The sequence below is a fragment of the Carcharhinus amblyrhynchos genome, chromosome 2, assembly GCF_965287045.1.
Source record: "Carcharhinus amblyrhynchos chromosome 2, sCarAmb.v2.hapA, whole genome shotgun sequence".
In the NCBI taxonomy this organism is placed as follows: Eukaryota; Metazoa; Chordata; class Chondrichthyes; order Carcharhiniformes; family Carcharhinidae; genus Carcharhinus; species Carcharhinus amblyrhynchos.
This window is the reverse complement of record NC_137325.1, coordinates 9,236,878-9,257,653: the sequence shown is the minus strand read 5'-3', so window position 1 is coordinate 9,257,653 and position 20,776 is coordinate 9,236,878. Positions and strand designations below refer to the sequence as shown.

At 43.7% G+C, this 20,776-nt stretch overlaps 1 protein-coding gene across 2 annotated transcripts in view; it reads right to left on the bottom strand.

Annotated features, from left to right (window-relative positions):
• Positions 1–16,602: 16,602 nt before the first annotated feature.
• The window catches only part of trak1a (trafficking protein, kinesin binding 1a), a 110,840-nt gene continuing 106,666 nt past the window's right edge, over positions 16,603–20,776 (bottom strand). For both annotated transcript variants that reach the window (XM_080201900.1, XM_080201901.1), the window contains one exon: positions 16,603–18,710. In XM_080201900.1, coding sequence (XP_080058026.1) covers positions 17,915–18,710 — 796 coding nt within the window. In that variant the 3' untranslated portion in view covers positions 16,603–17,914. The remainder of the gene's footprint in view (positions 18,711–20,776) is intronic.

The following is a 20,776-nucleotide window of genomic DNA, read 5'->3' as shown; positions in this document are numbered from 1 at the left end:
AAATGTTGCTAATGTGCCCACATCCACCACCTCCTCTGGCAGCTTGTTCCAGGCACCCACTGCTATCTGCGGTAAAAATATCCCCCGCCCATTTCCCTTAAACTTTCCCCCTCTTACGTTGAACCTGTGCCCTCTTGTAATTGACACTTCCACCCTAGGAACAAACCTCTGACCATCCACTATGTCCCTGCCTCTCATTATTTTGTAGACCTCTATTAGATCTCCCCTCAATCTCCATCTTTCCAGTGAAAACAATCCTAATTTAATCAACCTCTCCTCATAGCCAACACCCTCGAGACCAGGCAACATCCTGGTGAACCGTATTTGCACTCCCTCCAAAGCTTCCATGCCGGTCTGGTAGTGTGGTGACCAGAACTGCACACAATACTCCAAATGCAACCTAACCAAGGTTTTATATAGCTGGAACATGATTTGCCAACTTTTGCACTCAATGTCTCAGCTGATGAAGGCATGCATGCCACATGCCTTCTTAATCACCTTGGCCACCGTGTTGCCACTTTAGGGAACTGAGGACCTGCACGCCCAGATCCCTCTATGTTAATGTTCCTAAGGGTTCTGCCATTTATAGTATAGTCCACACTAAATTTGACCCTCTAAAATGCAGCATTTTACATTTGCCCAGATTAAACTCCATTTGTCATTTCGTGCCCAAGTCTCCAATCCTGTTGTATCCTCTGACAATCCCCGGTACTATCAACAACTCCACCAATCTTTGTGGCATCTGCAAATTTACTAATCAGATTCCCTACATTTTCCTCCATATCATTTATATATACTACAAACAACAGAGGTCCCAGCACTGCTGACTAGCTACAGATCTCCATTCTGAAAAACCCTTCCATCACTACTGTCTTCTATAACCAAGCCAGTTCTGTATCCATCTAGCTAGCCCACTCAAATCCCATGTGATTTTAGTTTTTGTACCAGTCTGTCATGTGGGACCTTGTCAAACATCGTACTAAAGTCCATATAAACCAAAGGACAAAATGTTGGAAAATCTCAGCAGGTCTGACAGCATCTGTAAGGAGAGAAAAAAGAGCTGACGTTTCAAGTCCAGATGACCCTTTGTCAAAGCTAAAAGGCATAGGAAGTGGGAGTTACTTATACTGCAGGGTGAGGGAATGAAAGATGAGTCATAGTCACAGAAACCAGGGGAAAGGCTGCTAATGGCAGTCCGTAGAGGCATAAACTACATCCACAGCCCTTCCCTTATCAATCATCTTTGTCACCTCTTCAAAAAACTCAATCGAGTTGGTGAGACATGACCTTCCCCGTACAAAACCACACTGTCACTAGCTAGTCCATTTTCTTCCAAATGTGGGTAGATCCTGTCCCTCAGTACCTTCTCCAAAAGTTTTTCCATCACTGACATCAGGCTCATCGGCCTACAATTTCCTGAATTATCCCTGCTTCCTTTCTTAAGCAAGGGAACAACATTGGCTATTCTCCAGTCCTCTGGAACCTCACCTGTAGTCAAAGAGAATGTGAAGGTAACGATTAAGGCCCCAACTATTTCTTCCTTTGCCTCCCACGGTAACCTGGGATAGATCCCATCCGGCCCCTGGGATTTAATGCAACTTATGATACTCAACACTTCCTTCTACGATATATTGACATTCTCCAATGCATTCCCACACCTATCCCTGACCTCAACATCCATCATGTCCTCCTTGGTGAATACCGATACAAAGTACTCATTAAGAATCTCACCCACTTCCTGGGGCTCCACACATAACTTCCCTCCATTGTCTTTGAGTGGGCCCACTCTTTCCTTTGTTCCCCTTCTACTCCTACTATATGCATAAAAAGCCTTGATATTCTCCTTGACCCTGCATAGATTAACTCCTGACATTATAACAGAGGGAATGACATTGGCAAAACAACTGAAGAAATTGTGCCAGGATTGAAGGACTTCAGTTTTATGCAGATAGATTTGATTTGATCTATTATTGTCACGTATTAACGGAGTGAATAGCATTGTTTCTTGCGCGCTATACAGACAAAGCTTACCATTCATAAAGGAGGTAAGAAGAGGGTGCAGAATGTGGTGTTACCATCATAGCTAGGGTATAGAGAAAGGTCAACTTAGTGAGCATTGTTAGAGAGCTTAAAAGAGTTAGAATGAAGTTTTAGAAGCATAGAAGGAGAGTAAAAGATAGAATTAGAAGTAATGCTGGACACAGCTTGTAAGAAGTCGCCTTGTTCTGGTGTCACCTTGAAAAAATATTGATTGGAAAACCCAGATTTTTCTCCTCAAGGAGAATGTTGAGAGAGGGCATCATGAGGGGTTGAGACAGAATACATGGAAGGAAACTGTCCCCACTGGCAGACTGGTCAAGAACTGATGGACAACGATGAGAAATGATTCTGAAGCTAGTGGTTATGATCTGGAGTGCACTGGCTGAAGGAGTAGTGGAGGCAGATTCAACCGTGGCTTTTAAAAGAGAATGTGATAAGTCCCTAAAGAGTGAAAAAAACATAGTGGGGCCGAAGGGGAAGGATGAGTGCTGGCAGGAATGGAGGGGCTGGGGGGGGGGGGGGGGGGTGGGGGAGATGTAAGACCAGGATGGTGGCACAGGGAGGCAGGGTACCAGATAAAACTCTGCTGCAGAGGGCCAGCACAGACTCAATGGGTCAAATGGCCTCCTGCGGTGTTGTATCCAATTTGTTTGATTCTAAGGTGACTGAGCCAAGTAAACTGTGCTGAGTGACAACTGCAGTGCTTGCATTCAATCAACCACAACTATGTACTGACCTTGGTTAGAGTTGCCTGTGCCATATTGGATTGAGTTCTGTCTCATCAGTTCATAAGATACAGGAGCAGAATTAGACCATTCGGCCCATCATATCTGCTCTGCCATTCGATTATGGCCGATATGCTCCTCATTCCCATTTTCCTGCCTTCTCCTCATAACCCTTCAACTCATTACCAATTAAAAATCTGTCTAACTCGTCCTTAAATTTACTCACTGCCCCAGCATCCACCACACTTGGGGTAGCAAATTCCACAGATTCACAACCCTTTGGGAGAAGTAGTTTCTCCTCAACTCTGTTTTAAATTTGCTACCCCTTATCCTAAGACTATGACCTCTCTCAATGTTGGAAGCAGCCACTTGCACTTCTTCTCTGGCACTAAAACCAGATGACAAACAAGGTTCTGATGAGATTGGAACAGAATCAGCTTTGGCAAACCGGTATTGCTTTGCTGATGCTATTGCTGACATATTCCACCCCTTTGTTGATGATTTGGAGGAGGATGAAATGGTAACTGACTGGCTTTTGTTTCTTCTGTTTTCTTCAGAAAAATGTTTAAATTTATTTATTGATTACAAGTAGGCTTACATTAACACTGCAATGAAGTTACTGTGAAAATCCCCTAGTCACTGCACTCCAGCATCTGTTTGGGTACACTGAGGGAGAATTTAGCCTGGCCAATGCATCTAACCAGCACATCTTTGGACTGTGGGAGGCAACTGGACCACCTGGAAGAAACCCACGCAGGCATGGGGAGAGTGTACAGACCCAAGCTGGGAATCAAACCCAGACCCCTGGCGCTATGAGGCAGCAGTGCCAACCATTGTGCCACCTATTGTTAATCGATCAGTTGAATCTATAGCTGAGCCAAAGTATCAAATTCTGAAGGATGCTACATGACAACAAGACTCAAAAAAAAAGATATCTTCTCATCAAATACTGCATATCATTATGTATTTAAATGTACATTCCTCAATTTAATTTTAGCATTCATGGGATGTGGGCATCATTGGCTAAGCCAGCATTTATTGCCCATCCCTATTTGCCCCTGAGAGGGTGGTAGTGAGCTGCCGCCTTGAACTGCTGCAGTCCATGTGGTGTAGGTACACCCACAATGCTGTTAGGAAGGGGATTCCAAGATTTTGACTCAGTGACAGTGAAAGCGTGGCTTGGAGGGGAACTTGTAAACCATGGCATTCTCTTGTATCTGCTGTCCTATAGCGGCTTGGAAGCTGCTGCTGAAGGAGCCTTGGTGAGTTTCAGCAGTGCATCCTGAAGATGACATGTATCGCTGCATCGGTGCTGGAGATATTAATGTTTAAGATACTGGGTGGGTTGCCAATCAAGTGAATTGCTTTGCCCTGGATGGTGTCGAGCTTCTTGAGTGTTGTTGGAGCAGCACTCATCCAGCCAAGTGGGGAGTATTGCCCCTCACTCCTGATAGTGAGCAGGCTTCAGGGAGTTGGGAGGTGAGTTAATTGGTGTAGGATTCCTGGCCTCAGACCTGCATTTGTAGCCACAATATTTATATGGCTATAATTTGTCAGGTGGCACAGTGGTTAACACTGCTGCCTCACAGCATCAAAGACCTGGGTTAAATTCCAGCCTTGGGTGACTATGTGGAGCTTGCACATTCTCCCTGTGTCTGCGTGGGTTTCGTCCAGGTGCTCTGGTTTCCTCACGCAGTCCAAAGACGTGCAGATTAGATGGATTGGCTATGCTAAATTGTCCCATGGTGTTTTTTGAAGAGTTGGTGCAGGTTCAATGAACCAAAAGGCCTCCTTCTGCACAGTAGGGTTTCTGTGACTCGAGGGGGCAGAACAGTGGCACTGTGATTATAGTCCGTTGCCTCACTGTGCAGGTACCTGGGCTCAGGTGACTATGTCTGTGTGGAGTTTGTATGTTCGCCCCATGTCTGTGCCGGTTTCCTCTGGGTGCTCCTGTTTCCTCCCACAGTCCAAAGGTGTGCGGGTTAGGCTGATTGGTCATGCTAAATTGCCCCTTAGCATCAGGGAGATTAGCGGGGTACATAAGTGGTGTTACAGGGATAGCGCCTGGGTGGGACTGTTGTTGGTGCAGGTCGATGGGCTGAATGGCCTCATTCTGCACTGTAGGGATTCTACAGTAATTTGCCTGGCTATAATCTAGACTAGTTCAATAAACTGATTAATGACTCGTTTATACAGCCTGTTTTCCTTCTGAAGTAAATTTAGACAGTTACATGCTTTGTGAACTGATGTTTTTTATGCAGTATTGTTTCTTATGTTATGGACTTGTGTTTCTCGTTCAATTTTTTAAAAATCTATAAAGACAATAAAATGTAACCAGAATTGCAAATAACTTAATCTTGGTCTGTTGTACTGTGTTTGGTTTCGGATGTGGTTAAAAACATGAATCCTATTCGTGGCACATGGCTAGCACTGCTGCCTCACGGTGCCAGGGACCTGGGTTCAATTCTGGCCTTGGATCAGTGTCTGTATGGAGTTTGCACATTCTCCCTGTGTCTGCATGGGTTTCCTCCAGGTGCTCCAGCTTCCTCCCACAGTCCAAAGGTGAGCAGGTTAGATGGATTGGCTATGCTAAATTAAGCATAGTGTCATCCCAGGTTTGCGGGGCCTGTTCCTGTCTGTACTGTTCTTTATTCTTTGTCCCAAGATGTGTAAATTAGGGGATTGGCCATACTAAATGCTTGAGATTACAGGGATAGGGTAGGTAAGATACTATACCAGAGAATTGGCACAGATTTGATGGACCAACTGACCTCTTTCTGCACTGGAGGGATTCTATGATTCTATTCTTATACAATACAGAAAAGTACAAATTATTAAAGGATTGCTCAGTCATTAATAAGCATTGGGTATAAATGCACAATGTAACAGTACAGTCACCACTTGCTGATTGCCTGTGCAAATAAATATTGTACTATTGCTGGTCATGAGCAAATATCAGTGCGAGTACACACTCTGCTGGCCACCCAGCACATTTCAGCTCCATTTAAGAAAATCAGCAAAGCCATAACTTGGATGTTTAAAGTTAAATGTTCAATGTCTAGATTCATTTGAAGGGTCAGCACAAAGTGAGTTCAAAGAAAACAGTTTGTGTTGTCAAACAGGAGTTTGAAGTAGTTTGCAAAGTGAAAATAAAAGTGATAAAAAACCACCCAGCTGTAAAAATATTTCATAAACGTTCTATTAATTTGTTCGAACAAGGAGGTTAAGGCATGAAGAATCGCAGAATGTTGGGAGGGAGGTTGTGGAAAGGGGGGGGAGGAGGGGGGGGGGGGGGGAAAAGAGAGAGAGAGAGAGAGAGAGAGGGAGAGGGAGAGGAGAGAGAGAAAGAGAAATCATAGGGAAAGGAACATATGGTTGGGCACAGTGGTTGGCATTGCTGCCTCACAGTGCCAATGATCTGGGTTCGATTCCCAGCTTGGGTCATCGTGCAGACTCCGCACGTTCTCCCTGTGTCTGCATGGGTTTCCTTCGAGTGTTCCAGTTTCCTCCCACTGTCCAGAGATGTGGGGGTTAGGATGATTGGCCGTGCTAAATTGCCCTTCAGTGGACCCGAACAGGCGCTGGAATGTGGCAACTAGGAGATTTTTGCAGTAACTTCATTGCAGTGTTAGTGTAAGCTTACTTGTGAAACTAATAAACAAACTAAAAAATAGGAAGCAGGAGTAGGCATTTGGCCCTTCAGGCCTGTTCCACCATTCAACTTGATCAATGCTTCATTGACCTCAGTGACAGGGAGCTGCAATCTTTTCCAACATAAGTTAAGAAAAATTTACTGATTAAAGTTTTGGGATCCTTTTTCAACAAACTTTGGATCAAGAGAAGCAAAATGTTATTTAATCGCTGCAGCATTTAATTCTTGCTGCCAGGTGGCAGTGTGTAGATCCATCTCCATACAGAGAGAGCACTCAGAAGCTTGAACTGAATCAGCCTCTCAGCTTGCGATCATAACCATTATCACAATCGGAGCCAAACTTGAAATGAAATATACCCCTTGGTGTAGAAGTAATAAGACCAGGATTGTGTTGGCCAAAGGCAGGAAACAGGTGTTAAATGTGTGCTTAGTTCACAATTTTCTTGCTAACAGCTGATTATTGTGATGTAGGAAGGGTAAACCTATAGTTAAATTCACGCTAGACAAAGGTGTTTGTATGTGTGGGTGTTTGGGCTCAGTTCAAACTGTGCTTAGAGGGGATTATGACGTGAAACACAAACAAGCTAGCAGAAGCATAAAGTCATTGCTTAGCAACTGGGGGCACCTTTAAGGTAGGAAGAGTTTGAGTTTTACTTTTGGCTGAATATATTGCAGTTGGAGATCTGAAGCCAGGGAGCGAACATCTCTCAGCTCTGCTAGAAGAAAAGCCAGACAGGACAAGGGAACTGCAATAAGGCAAATTTCCCAAAGAATCGAATGAAGCCCAGGCTACCAGGGAATGGGAACAAAAAGAATGTCTAAGGTACACGGAAGTTAAAGAAACAGAGACCAAAATGTTGCACAAGTTACTGTTAAGGAGAGTTCAAGGGCAAAGTAGATAAACTATTCTGTATTGAAAAGACAGCTGCAGTAACCAGATTTAAAGTGGGAAAGCAGACTTCAGAAGTAAATCAGAAGTTTAGTGCCATTTTAATATAAGAACATAAGAACATAAGAAATAGGAGCAGGAGTAGGCCATCTAGCCCTTCGAGCCTGCCCCGCCATTCAATAAGATCATGGCTGATCTGTTGTGGCTCAGTTCCACTTTCCCGCCCTCTCCCCATAACCCTTAATCCCCTCTCTTATCAAGAACCCATCAACCCGCTTCTTAAAAATATTTAGCGAGGCAGCCTCCACCACTTCAACGGGCAGAGAATTCCAGAGATTCACCACCCTTTGAGTGAAGAAGTTCCTCCTCAACTCCGTTCTAAACCGCCTCCCCTTTATTTTGAGGCTGTGCCCCCTAGTCCTACTGTCTTTTTTGAGCGGGAAGAGTCTCTCCACCTCTATCCTATCCATCCCATTCATCATCTTATACATCTCAATGAGATCTCCCCTCATTCTTCTAAACTCTAACGAGTACAAGCCTAGTTTATTCAGCCTCTCCTCATAGCTCAATCCCCTCAACTCCGGTATCAGCCTAGTAAACCTCCTCTGCACTCCCTCCAGGGCCAAAATATCCTTGCGCAGGTGCGGCGCCCAAAACTGCACACAGTACTCCAGCTGCGGCCTCACCAATGCCCTATACAGCTGCAGCAAGACCTCCCTACTTTTATATTCAATCCCCCTCGCTATGAAGGCCAGCATCCCATTTGCCTTCCTGACCACCTGCTGCACCTGCAAGCTGGGTTTTTGCGACTCATGCACAAGGACCCCGAGGTCCCTCTGCACCGTCGCCTGCTGCAGTTTTTCGCCACGTAAGTAATAGTCCTTCCTACCATTCTTCCTACCAAAGTGGACCACCTCACACTTGCCAACATTAAATTCCATTTGCCATTTCCTGGCCCATTCGCCCAGCCTATCTAGATCCTTCTGCAGACTCTCCACACCCTCCGCACAATTTGCCTTTCCCCCAATCTTGGTGTCATCAGCAAATTTCGACACCCTACACTCGGTTCCCTCCTCCAGATCATCTATATAAATGGTAAATAGCTGAGGCCCCAGCACCGACCCCTGGGGCACCCCACTAGTCACCAACCGCCAATCCGAATAGCACCCATTGACCCCCACTCTCTGCCTCCTATTTGACAACCAATCCTCTATCCACACTAACACCCTACCCCCAACTCCATGTCCCCTGACCTTCTGCAATAACCTCTTGTGAGGTACCTTGTCAAACGCCTTCTGAAAATCCAGAAAGACCACATCCACCGGCTCTCCTCTATCCACCGCCCTAGACACATCCTCATAGAACTCCAGTAAATTTGTCAGACACGACTTCCCTTTAATGAAACCGTGTTGCGTCCGCCCTATCAAGCAATTCCCTTCAAGATGCCTCGCAATTTCCTCCTTAATGACGGATTCTAACATTTTACCTACCACAGACGTTAAACTAACCGGCCTATAATTCCCCACCTTTTGCCTGGCACCCTTCTTAAACAACGGCGTAACATTAGCCGTTTTCCAATCTTCCGGCACTTCCCCGGAATCCAGCGACGTCTGGAAAATAACCACCAAGGCATCCACTATCACCTCCGCCATTTCTTTCAGAACCCTCGGATGCATTCCATCCGGTCCTGGGGACTTGTCCACAATCAGCCCCTCCAGTCTGTTGAGCACCACCTCTCTAGTAACAGTAATGTCATTAAGACCCTCCATTCCTACCACCTTTCCATCGCTAACACCCGGCAAATTATTCACGTCCTCCTCCGTGAAGACAGAAACAAAAAAGTTATTCAAGACCTTAGCCATATCCCCATCCCCTACCACTAGCTCCCCTTTCTCATCCTCTAAAGGACCAACGTTCACCCTAGCCAGCCTCTTCCTTTTTATATATTTATAAAAACTCTTGCTATCCTTTTTTATATTAAGTGCTAGCCCAGCCTCATAGCTTCTCCTACCCTCCTTTATCAACTTCTTTGTCAATCTTTGTTGACATTTAAACCTTTCCCAATCCTCTTCTCGCCCACTACTCTTAGCTACTCTAAATTCCTCCGCTTTTAATTTAACACTTTCCTTCACCTCCTTCGTTATCCACGGCTTATTACCTCTCTTCCTACTGTCCTTTTTAACCATCGGAATAAATTTCTGCTGAGCACCAAGAAAGATCTCCTTAAAGATCCTCCACTGCTCCTCAGCAGACCTACCTTCCAACGCACTCCCCCAGTCCACATTCGCCAATTCTTCTCTCATCCTACCATACTCCCCTCTATTCAAACAAAGGACGCGTGTCCGGGAACCCACTTTCTCCTCCTCCATCTGCACCAGAAACTCCACCATACAATGATCACTCTCTCCAAGAGGATCCTTCACCTCAAGGTCCCTAATTCTACCCGCCTCATTACATAGCACCAGATCCAAGATAGCTCGCTCCCTCGTCGGCTCCAACACACACTGTTCAAGGAAATTATCCCGGCAGCATTCCAAGAACACTGGGAATCGATAGTTAAAACAATTGTGAACAGTTTGTGTACACCAAGAGGAAAGGAATTCTGAAGGGAGAGATGTAGAACCTGGAAGCAAGATGTAAATGGAAGTAACTGAGGGAAAGTATTGTTTAAAAGATGATTTAAAAGCATGTTTTTATTTCAACACACTTGGAAACCGTATATGCAGAAGATAGAATTTGGTGAGACAAAGTGACCCATGGTACAAGAATTATTTGGGGGAAATTTGAGGAAAAATCCACAGAATTTCACTTGTGTTCGAAGTGGAGTGTGTGTCTGACCACAGCCAACCTGTGTGTTTAAAGGGACTGTATATTACTGAGACCATTATGGCCAAAAAATGTTTTAAATCTGTGTTAACCTGAAAATCAATGCAAAAAATGTGAAGGAAGTCATGCTCTTGGAGGTTCCGGATGTTTTGTTTCAAAAGGGAGAAATATTTCTTTATCCGCAAGTAAACAAATTAAAATTTTGAGACACACAAGGGCCGGGACTTTACTGGCTCACCACACCATCTGATAGGAGCCAGATTTCCAGCAAGGCCAATCTCTCATCAGAAATGGGTGAGAGACTGAATAAATTTTGTTATTTACAATTAACATTTGTTCTAATGTTAATTCCCATGGCATTAGCAAGCACAACGTTGAATCATCTGGGCTCACTTGCCTTTGTGGCCTCATCGGAAGAGGTCCTCTCCGATGAGGAATACACCTGCTCCCCATGAACAGGGAACTATCATATTGGCCTTGGCAGTAAACCAGAAGCCATTGAGGCCCTGGACAAGGGAGTATTCCATGGGCAGTACCAGCCCAGCATCTTGGCACTGCCCACCAGGCAGGGCCAGGCCAGAGCAGCCAACTGGTGGGGGACGGGGAGCCACTGCATACACTGCTTGTGATCAGATCAGTGCAGGGAGAGTGGGCGCGATCGGTCTGGGTGATGGGGGTGGGGGGAATGTCAGGAGCTACATGTCCCTGTGGTGTGGGACTCAGCCACAAGGGGGAGGAGCTTAACAGCTGTCTCTCACTGTTAGATCCCTGCTGTTTGATACTGCACAAGTGCAATTCCATGGTCTGCACATGCGCAATAGCTCTTTCTGCAGGCTGTCTGGCAAATTAAGAACAACCTCTGACTGCAGTGGCTAGAAACAGCCTAGCTCATCTTTTCAATGTGTGAAAACATGCCCAAAAAATGGATGAGGAACTCCCCATTTTCACACTAGCAGGACACTTATAAAATTCGTTCCACAGGCCAATCGATCATTGATGATAATTTGTGTTCCAGGGAGTTTAATGATAGAAAAATTCCTTCCAAAAGAACCAGATAAAGTCTACATAACTAGGGAATTGGAAAGAATGTCTCAGGCAGACTGAAGTTAAGGAAACAGAAACCAAGTTGAACAAGGTACTGTTCAGGAAAACTCAAGGGAAAGGCAGATAAATTGCTTTGAATTGAAGAGACAGCTGAAGTAACCAGATGCAAACTGAGAAAAAAGACTTCAGAGGTAAATTCAAAAGCTTAGTGTTATCTGAATAGAGGCTGAGAATTGATAGTTAAAGCAACTGTGAAGAGTTGTTGAATAAATGCATTTTCCTATTGTTAAAATGAATTAGCAGTTCTGTGACTGTTTCTCCATGTTTTCTAAATAAAGTAAAAGCGTTTTGCATCGGGGTTCCATTCTGGGATCTTCCCAGCCAGTTATAATAGCAGCTGGGATTGTAACAATACATTTTAATGCACTCTCTCAATCCACCTCAGCCAATTTGCCCGTCATACCTTCATAGTTACTTTGTTCAGATTGAATATCCCGGATTCATATTGAAATAGCTTACTTCTAAAGAATGTAAAATTCCATCATATTATGATCACTCTTCCCTAAAGTTTATTTCACAAGAGTATTAATTAGCCCTTTGTCATTCCATAAACCAGATCTAAAATTGCTTGCTTGCTCGTCGATTCCTCAACATACCAGTCTAGAAAGTTATCCTTAACACACTCCAGAAACACATCCCCCTAAGTATTAGTGTTCATTGGATTCATCTAGTTGATGAACAGGTCAAAATCACCAGTTTAACTGTATTACCCATGCTTCTTTATTCTCCCGATTAATATTATGCCCTATATTACCATTACTGTTTGATGACCTGTAAACAACTCCTATCAATGTTGGAGAGAGAGAATGGAGCCATCGATAGATTTTTATTCCAGATTTTTTTTTTAAAAATCGAATTCAAATTCCACCACCTGCTGTGGCAGGATTCGAACCCGGGTCCCCAGAATATTAGTTGAGTTTCTGCATTAATAATCTAACAGTAATATCACTAGAACCTATTACCTTTATTTATTTTCAATTTGAGCTACCCGCTCAGGTTCCCATCCATGCTTGTCAAAACTATGTCCAACAGCAGTAGCATGTCATGTTAAGGTGTAACCCATCTTGTACAGGTCCAACCTGGCCCTAACGTGAGCTGGTCCTAACGTGTCCAAAATCAGATGTCCTCCCTTCCACAACAATTTCCAGCCTCTTGCTCGATCTTCCTTTTCCTATCATGCACTGGGTGTAATACTGAGATGACTAGTTTGGGGTCCTGCTTTATAACTTCCATCCCAACTCCCTAAAATCTGCTTTCAGGACCTCACCCCTCTTCCTACCTATGTCATTGGTACCAATGTGGATCTCGATCTCGAGCTGATCACCCTATCCCAGAGGGATTTCAAGCAGCCACTCCATGACATTCTTAACCCTAGAAGCAGGAAAACAACACACCATCCTGGAGTCCTGTTCACTGCTGCAGAAATACCTGCCTGATCTCCTGACATTCAAATTCCCTAAAACTATTTATCGCCACTCTTCTGCCTTCCCTTCTGTGCAGCTTAGCCACCCGTGGTGTTACGGACTTGGTTGTGACGGCACATCTTCGCAGGACTCATTTGCCCCCCTCATCCAAAGTAGAAAACTGATTAAAAAGCACGATAGATTCAGGGAACGCCTGGCACTACCTGCCTGGTTCTCAAGACTGCCTGGTGGTCACCTGCTCCTTCTCTGCCCAAATGCTCCTAAACTGCAATATATCCACCTCCCTTAACATGCAATCCACTCAGTTCTCAACCTCGCAAAGACTCCAGGCATCATTTGAGTTCCTAAACCCAGTGCTCAAGCATCTGCAACTGATGATATGTCCTGCAGACATGTAAATTTCAGACATATGGGTGCATCCATGACTTCCCACATAATGCAGGATGTACATTTCATTCAACCAAGCTGCCCTGTCGTTAAAACAAAAACTATTTTTTTTTACAATTGAAGGAATAAGTAGAATATCTTACCAGTTACCCACCAAACAGCTTCTTCCCCTGCACAGAGTGGAGCCGGCTTCTCGGAGCTGAAAAGAGGTTGGTAAAGAAAGGAGCACTTCTTTCCCATCTTCAGCCAAGTCCCACTTTATATCTGTACATCCAGATCAGCACACAGTGGAGACCAAAATACACGAAGTTCTCCTCTTTTATGATCCCTGGAAAACAACCGATTTAGTTTAAGGTTTATTTATTAGTGTCACAGGTAGGCTTACATTAACATTGCAATGAAGTTACTGTGAAAATCTCCGAATCACCACACTCCAGCACCTGTTCGGGTACACTGAGGGAGAATTTAGCGTGGCCAATGCATCTAACCAGCATGTCTTTAAGATTGTGGGAGGAAACTTGAGCACCCGAAGGAGATCCACACAGCCACGAGGGAGAATGCGCAGACTCCACACGGACAGTGACCCAAGCCAGGAATTGAACCCTGGTCCCTGGTGCTGTGAGGCAGCAGTGCTAACCACTGTGCTACTGCACCACCAAAGCTTCAAGCTTCTGAAGACCAGCTACCTAATTAACTAGTTGCAGGTCTCTGAGACAGCTTGTATACCACTGTTTTAAGGCTGAAATAAAACATAACTTTTGAGTAGAAGGAGAAATCAGATAGTGATTAACCTTCAAAACATTCTCATTTAGTGTATTTTGTTTTTTGGTCACCATCACTCCCTCCACCATGCTCATAGATCTGCATTGCTTCCCAGTCTGGCAATGCCCTAATTTTAAAATACTCATCCTGGTTTTCCAATTTTTTGTTATTCATTTCTGGGACATGGGCGTCATCGGCTGACCAGCATTTATTGGCCATTCCTAGTTGCCCGAGGGCAGTTGAGAATCACATGTAGGCCAGACCAGGTAAGGACGGCAGATATCCTTGCCTAAAGGACGTTACTGAACCAGATGGGTTTTTCTGACAATCGACAATGGTTTCACGGTCATCGTTAGATTCTTAATTCCAGATATTTTTTATTGAATTCAAATTCCACCATCTGCCGTGGTGGGGTTCGAACCCAGGTCCCTAGAACATTAGCCAAGTTTCTGGATTAATAGTCTAGCGATGATACCAATAGGCCATTGCCTCCCCTTCCCTCACAGACCTCAGCCCAGCCATCCACTCCGTGAAACCTCAGGCAGAATAGTTTGGATAGTAGGGGGCAGTGCTGATGCTTGGAATAATCCCTTTACACAGATGTTTCCTTCATTAACCAATCCCTCCAGCCAAGGGAATAATCAGATTTCCAGCCCAGTGACCCTAGAAACCCACTCAGTGGAAAGGTGGAGGGGAGGAGAGGCTTTCAAACTGTTACCTCATGCAGACTATGGTTCATGACAACTTGGAGGTGGTGAAAAGCTGGATTGCCTCTGGAGGACTCTTGAGCCTATCGCCTCAAAAGAGCTGGCCAGATCAGCAACGCATCCTCACAACCTAGACCAGACCGCATACTAAAAAAGGGCCCTGCTTGGAAATCCCAGAAATGGGATTGGGAATTGGGTCCCGTCTGCCATTATTAATCGTCCATGGAGTCTCCCCAATGTGGGAGATCTAGGGTTCGAGCAACATTAGGCACTATTAGGTAGTATAGTCTACTTGGGTACAAACAGCACTGACACAGAGTACTCTGAGTTTTGACAAAGAGTCATCTGGACTCGAAACGTCAGCTCCTTTCTCTCCTTACAGATGCTGCCAGACCTGCTGAGATTTTCCAGCATTTTCTCTTTTGGTACAATGAGTACTCGATCTTCCAAGCCTTAATTACTTGTGCACAAGGAGAAACAGACTTGCATCCTCCTGCGGAGTGTTTCTGATGTTACGTACAAACAACTTGGCAATTATACTCAACTACAGTAAATGAAAAATAAGCAATTTTTCTAATCCTCTATTTGCATACATACTCACCAATCATATCATGGCTTTTTGCCCTTTCTTATTTGATGAAAAACTGTCTTTTGATAATACTTCATTTGCATAGCGTGTCCCCATATCTTGCCTTTGCTATTCTGTTATGGAAAACTCGGACTTTTCTCATCCACTGGTGAAGGCCAAAATACAGATTGTTCACAGGGCTAATGCAGGTGAAGATTAGCTGTTCATGTTAAATACACAAGCACTGACCCCATTGAAGGCCTGTGCGCCGATAAGCATTTTCCATTGCTTGACAGAGATTTATGGAATTTTAACAATTTAACTTCCACACCAACTCCATGAAAATCCAGCCAATTGTTCAAGGATAAAATGTTTACCTAAACGAATCATAACTTTGCTATAGAGGGAGCACAGTGAAGGTTTACCAGGACGGACATATAGGAGAGACTAAATCAGTTAGGATTATGTTCATTAGACTTTAGAAGAATGAGAGGGTCTCTCAGAAACGTATAAAACTCTTAACAGGGTTAGACAGGGTAGATTCAGAAATATTCCCAATGGTGGGAGAGTCCACAACTAACAATCATTGTTTGAGGATAAGGGGTAAGCCTTTTAAGACTGAGGCAAGGTGAAATTTCTTCACCCAGAAGGTGGTGAATCTATGGAATTCACTACCACAGAAAGTAGTTGAGGCCAAAATGTCAATCAGGTAAAATAGTTGATTTGTCTGACATGTGACAGCCACCTTGCGACAACAAAAACCTACGCGCAAGAATCCGAGCCTTTCTCGTTCCTTTTCTGGTTTTATACATAACCTCTTGTTCTCTTTATACTTCCATGGGATGTGGGCATTGCTGGCAAAAGCAGCATTTGCTGTTCCTCCCTAATTGCCCTCGAACTGAGCAGTTCGATTTCAGAGCGCTAAGGGATGGCACAACAGCACAGTGGTTAGCACTACTGCTTCACATTGCCAGGGACCCGGGTTCAATTCCCAGCTTAGGTCACTGTCTGTATTAGAATTTACACGTTCTCCCCATGTCTGTGTGGGTTTCCTCCGGGTGCTCCGGTTTCCTCCCACAAGTCTGCACGACGTTAGGTATATTGACCCAAACATGTGCCAGAGTGTGGCGACTAGGGGAATTTCACAGTAACTTTATTGCAGTGTTAACGTAAGCCTTACTAACTTTACTGTAAAAGAGTCTGGAGTCACACATAGGCCAGACTGGGTAAAGATAGCAGGTTCCCTTCCCTAAAGGACATGGGTTTTTAATGGCAATGGCAATGATAGTAATTCTGGATCACCATTACTGAGACTAGTGTTCAATTCCAGATTTCTTAATTGAATTTGGATTCCACCAGTTGCCAGGGTGGGATTTGAACCCATGTTCCCCAGATCATTAACCCAAGCCTCTGGATTATTAACCCTGTGATGTTGGAACAACAGTGTAAATACCAAAGTAATTATCATTCTTATTTGCATTACAGTGAAGAATTAAAGAAGAGCACACATTTCAGGCAGTTTGTCAATTTATTCCAACTCATCAGTAGATGGACAGATACTGCTGTAACCTTCTCATACATTAGACCCCAATCTTAAACTTGTTAATACGTCTGTGTGTGTGTGTATGTGTATGCGCACGAGCGTGCGTGTATGCCCTGATTTGTGGAGAATTTTCTCGATTGTATGTTTGCTGTTGGCATTTCCTTTCAGTAGGCACAAACTTACCGACCAAAAGTGATTGGCATCAGGTCAGCCATGAAATCTAGAACATTCAAAGATGCTTTCCCCCTCCGGATTAATGGAAACTTAACTCACTGGCAACCAATGTGCGCACTTAACGTGGCCCAAGATTGGAAACAAAACATTAGTATTCACTTTTTCTTAAAAAAAACTTGCACAGTATGAAATCATAAGGAGGCATTTAAAACACATGCAATAATAGGTCTATTTGTTTCCAAAATATATAGAATAAATGTACATCAGACCATGGTTGGTCAGAAAACAAAATTCAGATTTAAAGAGGTCCAAAGGCTGACGCTTGAGGACATTTTGACGGAGATGTGTATTTACAATTAACAGTGCAGATGGGAATTTTGCATTCAAGGTACCCTCCCCCCCACCCCTCACACCGTGCATCAATTCAAGTAAATATAAAAATCACACAAACACTAACTTCTGTAATGATTACTAGTGCTAACCTTACTCCATTGCACACAACTACAGACTATAAGTTATCCTTCAACGAGGAGTTCAGTATAATAGATAAATGTGGCCGTCTAAACAACATTTCAAGTTATTAGCAAAAAAACATACACTTTAAAAATGATGCTTCTTACAATGAAACAAGTTAAACTTCTCTTTTGAAATACAGTGCATTAGTTAAAACAACATCCTCTGAAACTCTGCATGTCCGTAACAGGTACACAGCAATTGCGCTGATATGGACTGCATAGTTAGTACAAAGCAGCTCCAGTCTCTGATTGTACTGTGTAGTCAAATTATCTTTATACAGTGCAAAATTCAATCTACCTGCATTAATTAAAAAGTTATTCTTAAAACATCCACTTCAATGTGAGTGTATGTCTTCAGTCACAGAAGAGTACTTCCTTAATATATATTTATACATATATATATATATAAATATGCGCGCACACACACATATGTATAACTAGAACCTTAAATTAAATAACTTGCTTACAATTAATTTCAGACCATAAGTCTATATACATTATTATACAAAGTTTGTTCTATTCCTATCAGGCACTAAGTCAATGTATCAAACACTGAAATTCAGTTTATCGGTTAGTTCTTCAACACTGTGCTTAACCTTTATTGTAGGTTAGTCTGTTTGGATATTTTGGCTCCCATAAGAATTCCTGAACTCATTGGAGCAGGTCCTTTCATCTGCATGCTGGCACCCACCATAGTGGGGAAGCTTCGATTCCGCCGAATGCCAGTGTTCAGTTGAATCCCTCCTATCGCGCCGGTGACCACCTGGGTGCAACCCAACGCCAGGCTCTCACCCACCAAAGTGCCCTGGGCAAAAGCATTCATCGACCCGTGGGCCCTGCTAAGAAGGGGTGCTTTCTCGTCCAACAGCGAAGACTCGTGTCCCGGCTGGACTACTTTGGCAATGCCCAGCCTCTTCACTTTGTCAACCAGGTTGATTTTGGAGATGCTCACGTCGGTCTGGCTTTCACTGTGCCTCACTGGCTTGTCCCCTCTCATCTCCTTCAGCATGGAGCTGGCTGGCTTGGAGGCGAGGAAGTTGTCATAATGACTGCAGGTGCCCTTGCATTCAAACGGAGATGGAGACGGGCATAGTGAATACAGCGGTGAGTTGGGAGGGGTGGATGGTATAATGGTTGGTTTGGGACTGTAAATGTTAGCACTGCCGCTGAAGCCCATCCTGTCCCAGCTGTAGGGATTGTAGACGGCTGCCGAGATCCCTCGCTCCTTCAACAACTTAACCAAGCCCAGAGAGATGCTCATGGTGGTCGTGCCTTCCCGCAGGTTGGTGAAGGACTCAGCCAAACTCAGGCGCCGAGGTGTGCATGGAGTACCAACCGGAGTCGGCTTTATGTTACTCAAGATCCCACAAGCTGGAGTAGGTGTCGAGTGAACACTAAGAATGGAGAGGAAACAGAAAACTTAGCAAAAGGTCATTGTAAGCATAAATGAGGTCAGAAAGGTCCCCTACAGGATATATAACATCAAGAGTAGTTCTACACAAACTTTTTACATTGGAGCATCTGTTAACTGCTAAATAATTTGAAAAGACTTTAGCCTTGATATTGAAATAACCCCAAAAAGATAGGTACACTGAAATCGCTCAACACAATTCTGTCCAGCAAATACCTGTCACTGCAAAAAGACATTTTGTTGAAGCTTTTCATCTTGTACTCATCAGGACAATAACAGGAATACCAATTGCAAGGATACCAATGTCAGAGGGAACAGGCTTCCCTTAACATTGATACGTTTGCAATTGTTCTGATGGATGAAAGACAAAAAACTTCAACAAAATGTCTTTTTTTAAGCAATACTCCCAAGTTCTATACTACCAAATGACTATTGATATCAGTAACAGATGCATGCTTTATTGAAAGAACACTAATAAGCACACGGTTGCCTGTTTGTTATGGATTTAGACACATCACACTATTTGACACAAGAAAGCAAGACACTGAATTGCACACAAAATAGCCAACAGGGCAAATTCATGACCTCAGTAAATGCCAAATGACGGAGCAAGGCACGTTGTTAGTTGAAAAGGAAAGATAGAAAGGGAAAAAAAAACCAGAGGGACAATTTCCTGCTGGAGATTATTATTAAATATAGCTGAGGGGTTCTCAACTCTTTAGGCCCTTGGTAAAATGATGGTGCAAGAACTTTCATAGGAGGAGGGAAATAAAGGACAGATTAAATCCAAAAGGACAAAATTACAAGGATACTAGAGCTCACAGAAAAACACAACAGAAAGATTCATTTCCCTCATTAAGTTCCAGTGAACAATCCTTAATTCAGTCAACCTTATTCAACCAGGGAAATAATGACCAACTAGTGAAAACAAAGCATCCTCCTGGCTCAAGGAGGTTCGGAAAAAAAAAATAGAAATTTCTACACTTATCAGTGCTGCCAAAACTTGAAGCATGTGCACTTTTCAAACAGAAAAGAACAAGGATGGGATTTTCCAACCTTTTCTGCTGGTTGGATTTTCCAGTTCACCGAATGCAACGCCCACCCCACCCCCTCGCCCACCCTGCAGCAGGATAGATGAGCCATGCACAACGCCACTGATCAGCACAGGACTGGGAGATTCCACCAGCCCGGCTGGGAAACACGCCATGGGGAGGGGCTGGCTGGAAAATCCCACCGAAAGACTATATTACCACAACCGACTGATCCCACCACATTTTACATTGGTATTGTCCAACTGGCTAATAGTACCATTCAACATTATACACAGGATCCCACACAGCAATAAAATACAAAGGGTCTCACCACAATGATAGTATTTCCTGTGAATGTTGCAGGATATATAATTATATGGGAATATTGGTATTTTGGTAAATGGGATTTTATAACAAATCGGCAAATGGTTTCATGGTCATCAGTAGATTTTTAATTCCATTTTTTTTTACTGAATTCAAATTTCACCATCTGCTGTGGTGGGATTCAAACCCAGTTCACCACAGCATTACCCTGGGACTCTGGATTACTAGTCCAGCAACAATACCACTAAGCCAACTGTATCCCCACACTCAAAGAAGAAAAAGATGCATCACTATGTTTCCAACAGGAAAAGCAAACAAGACATTCACTCAATATGCACTTATTCCTCTTCCTAGCATAAGTTACAAATAAACCATCTAATGAGTCATAGAAAGATTACACAGAACACAAGGCCATTCAGCCCATCATGCCTATGCCAGCTCTCTGCAGGAGCAACACAAAATCCCACTCCTTTTCCCTATGGTCTTGCAATTCTTTTCTCTTCCAATAACAAGCCAATCCTCTTTTGAAAAAGACTCAATTGAATTTGTCTCCACCACACTCTCAGGCACTGCATTCCTGAGCCTCACCACTCACCGTATAAACAAATACTTTTCCTCACGCCTCCTTTGGTCCTTTTGCCATTCACCTTAAATCTTCTGGTTCACAACCCTTCTGCCAAGGGCATCAGTTTCT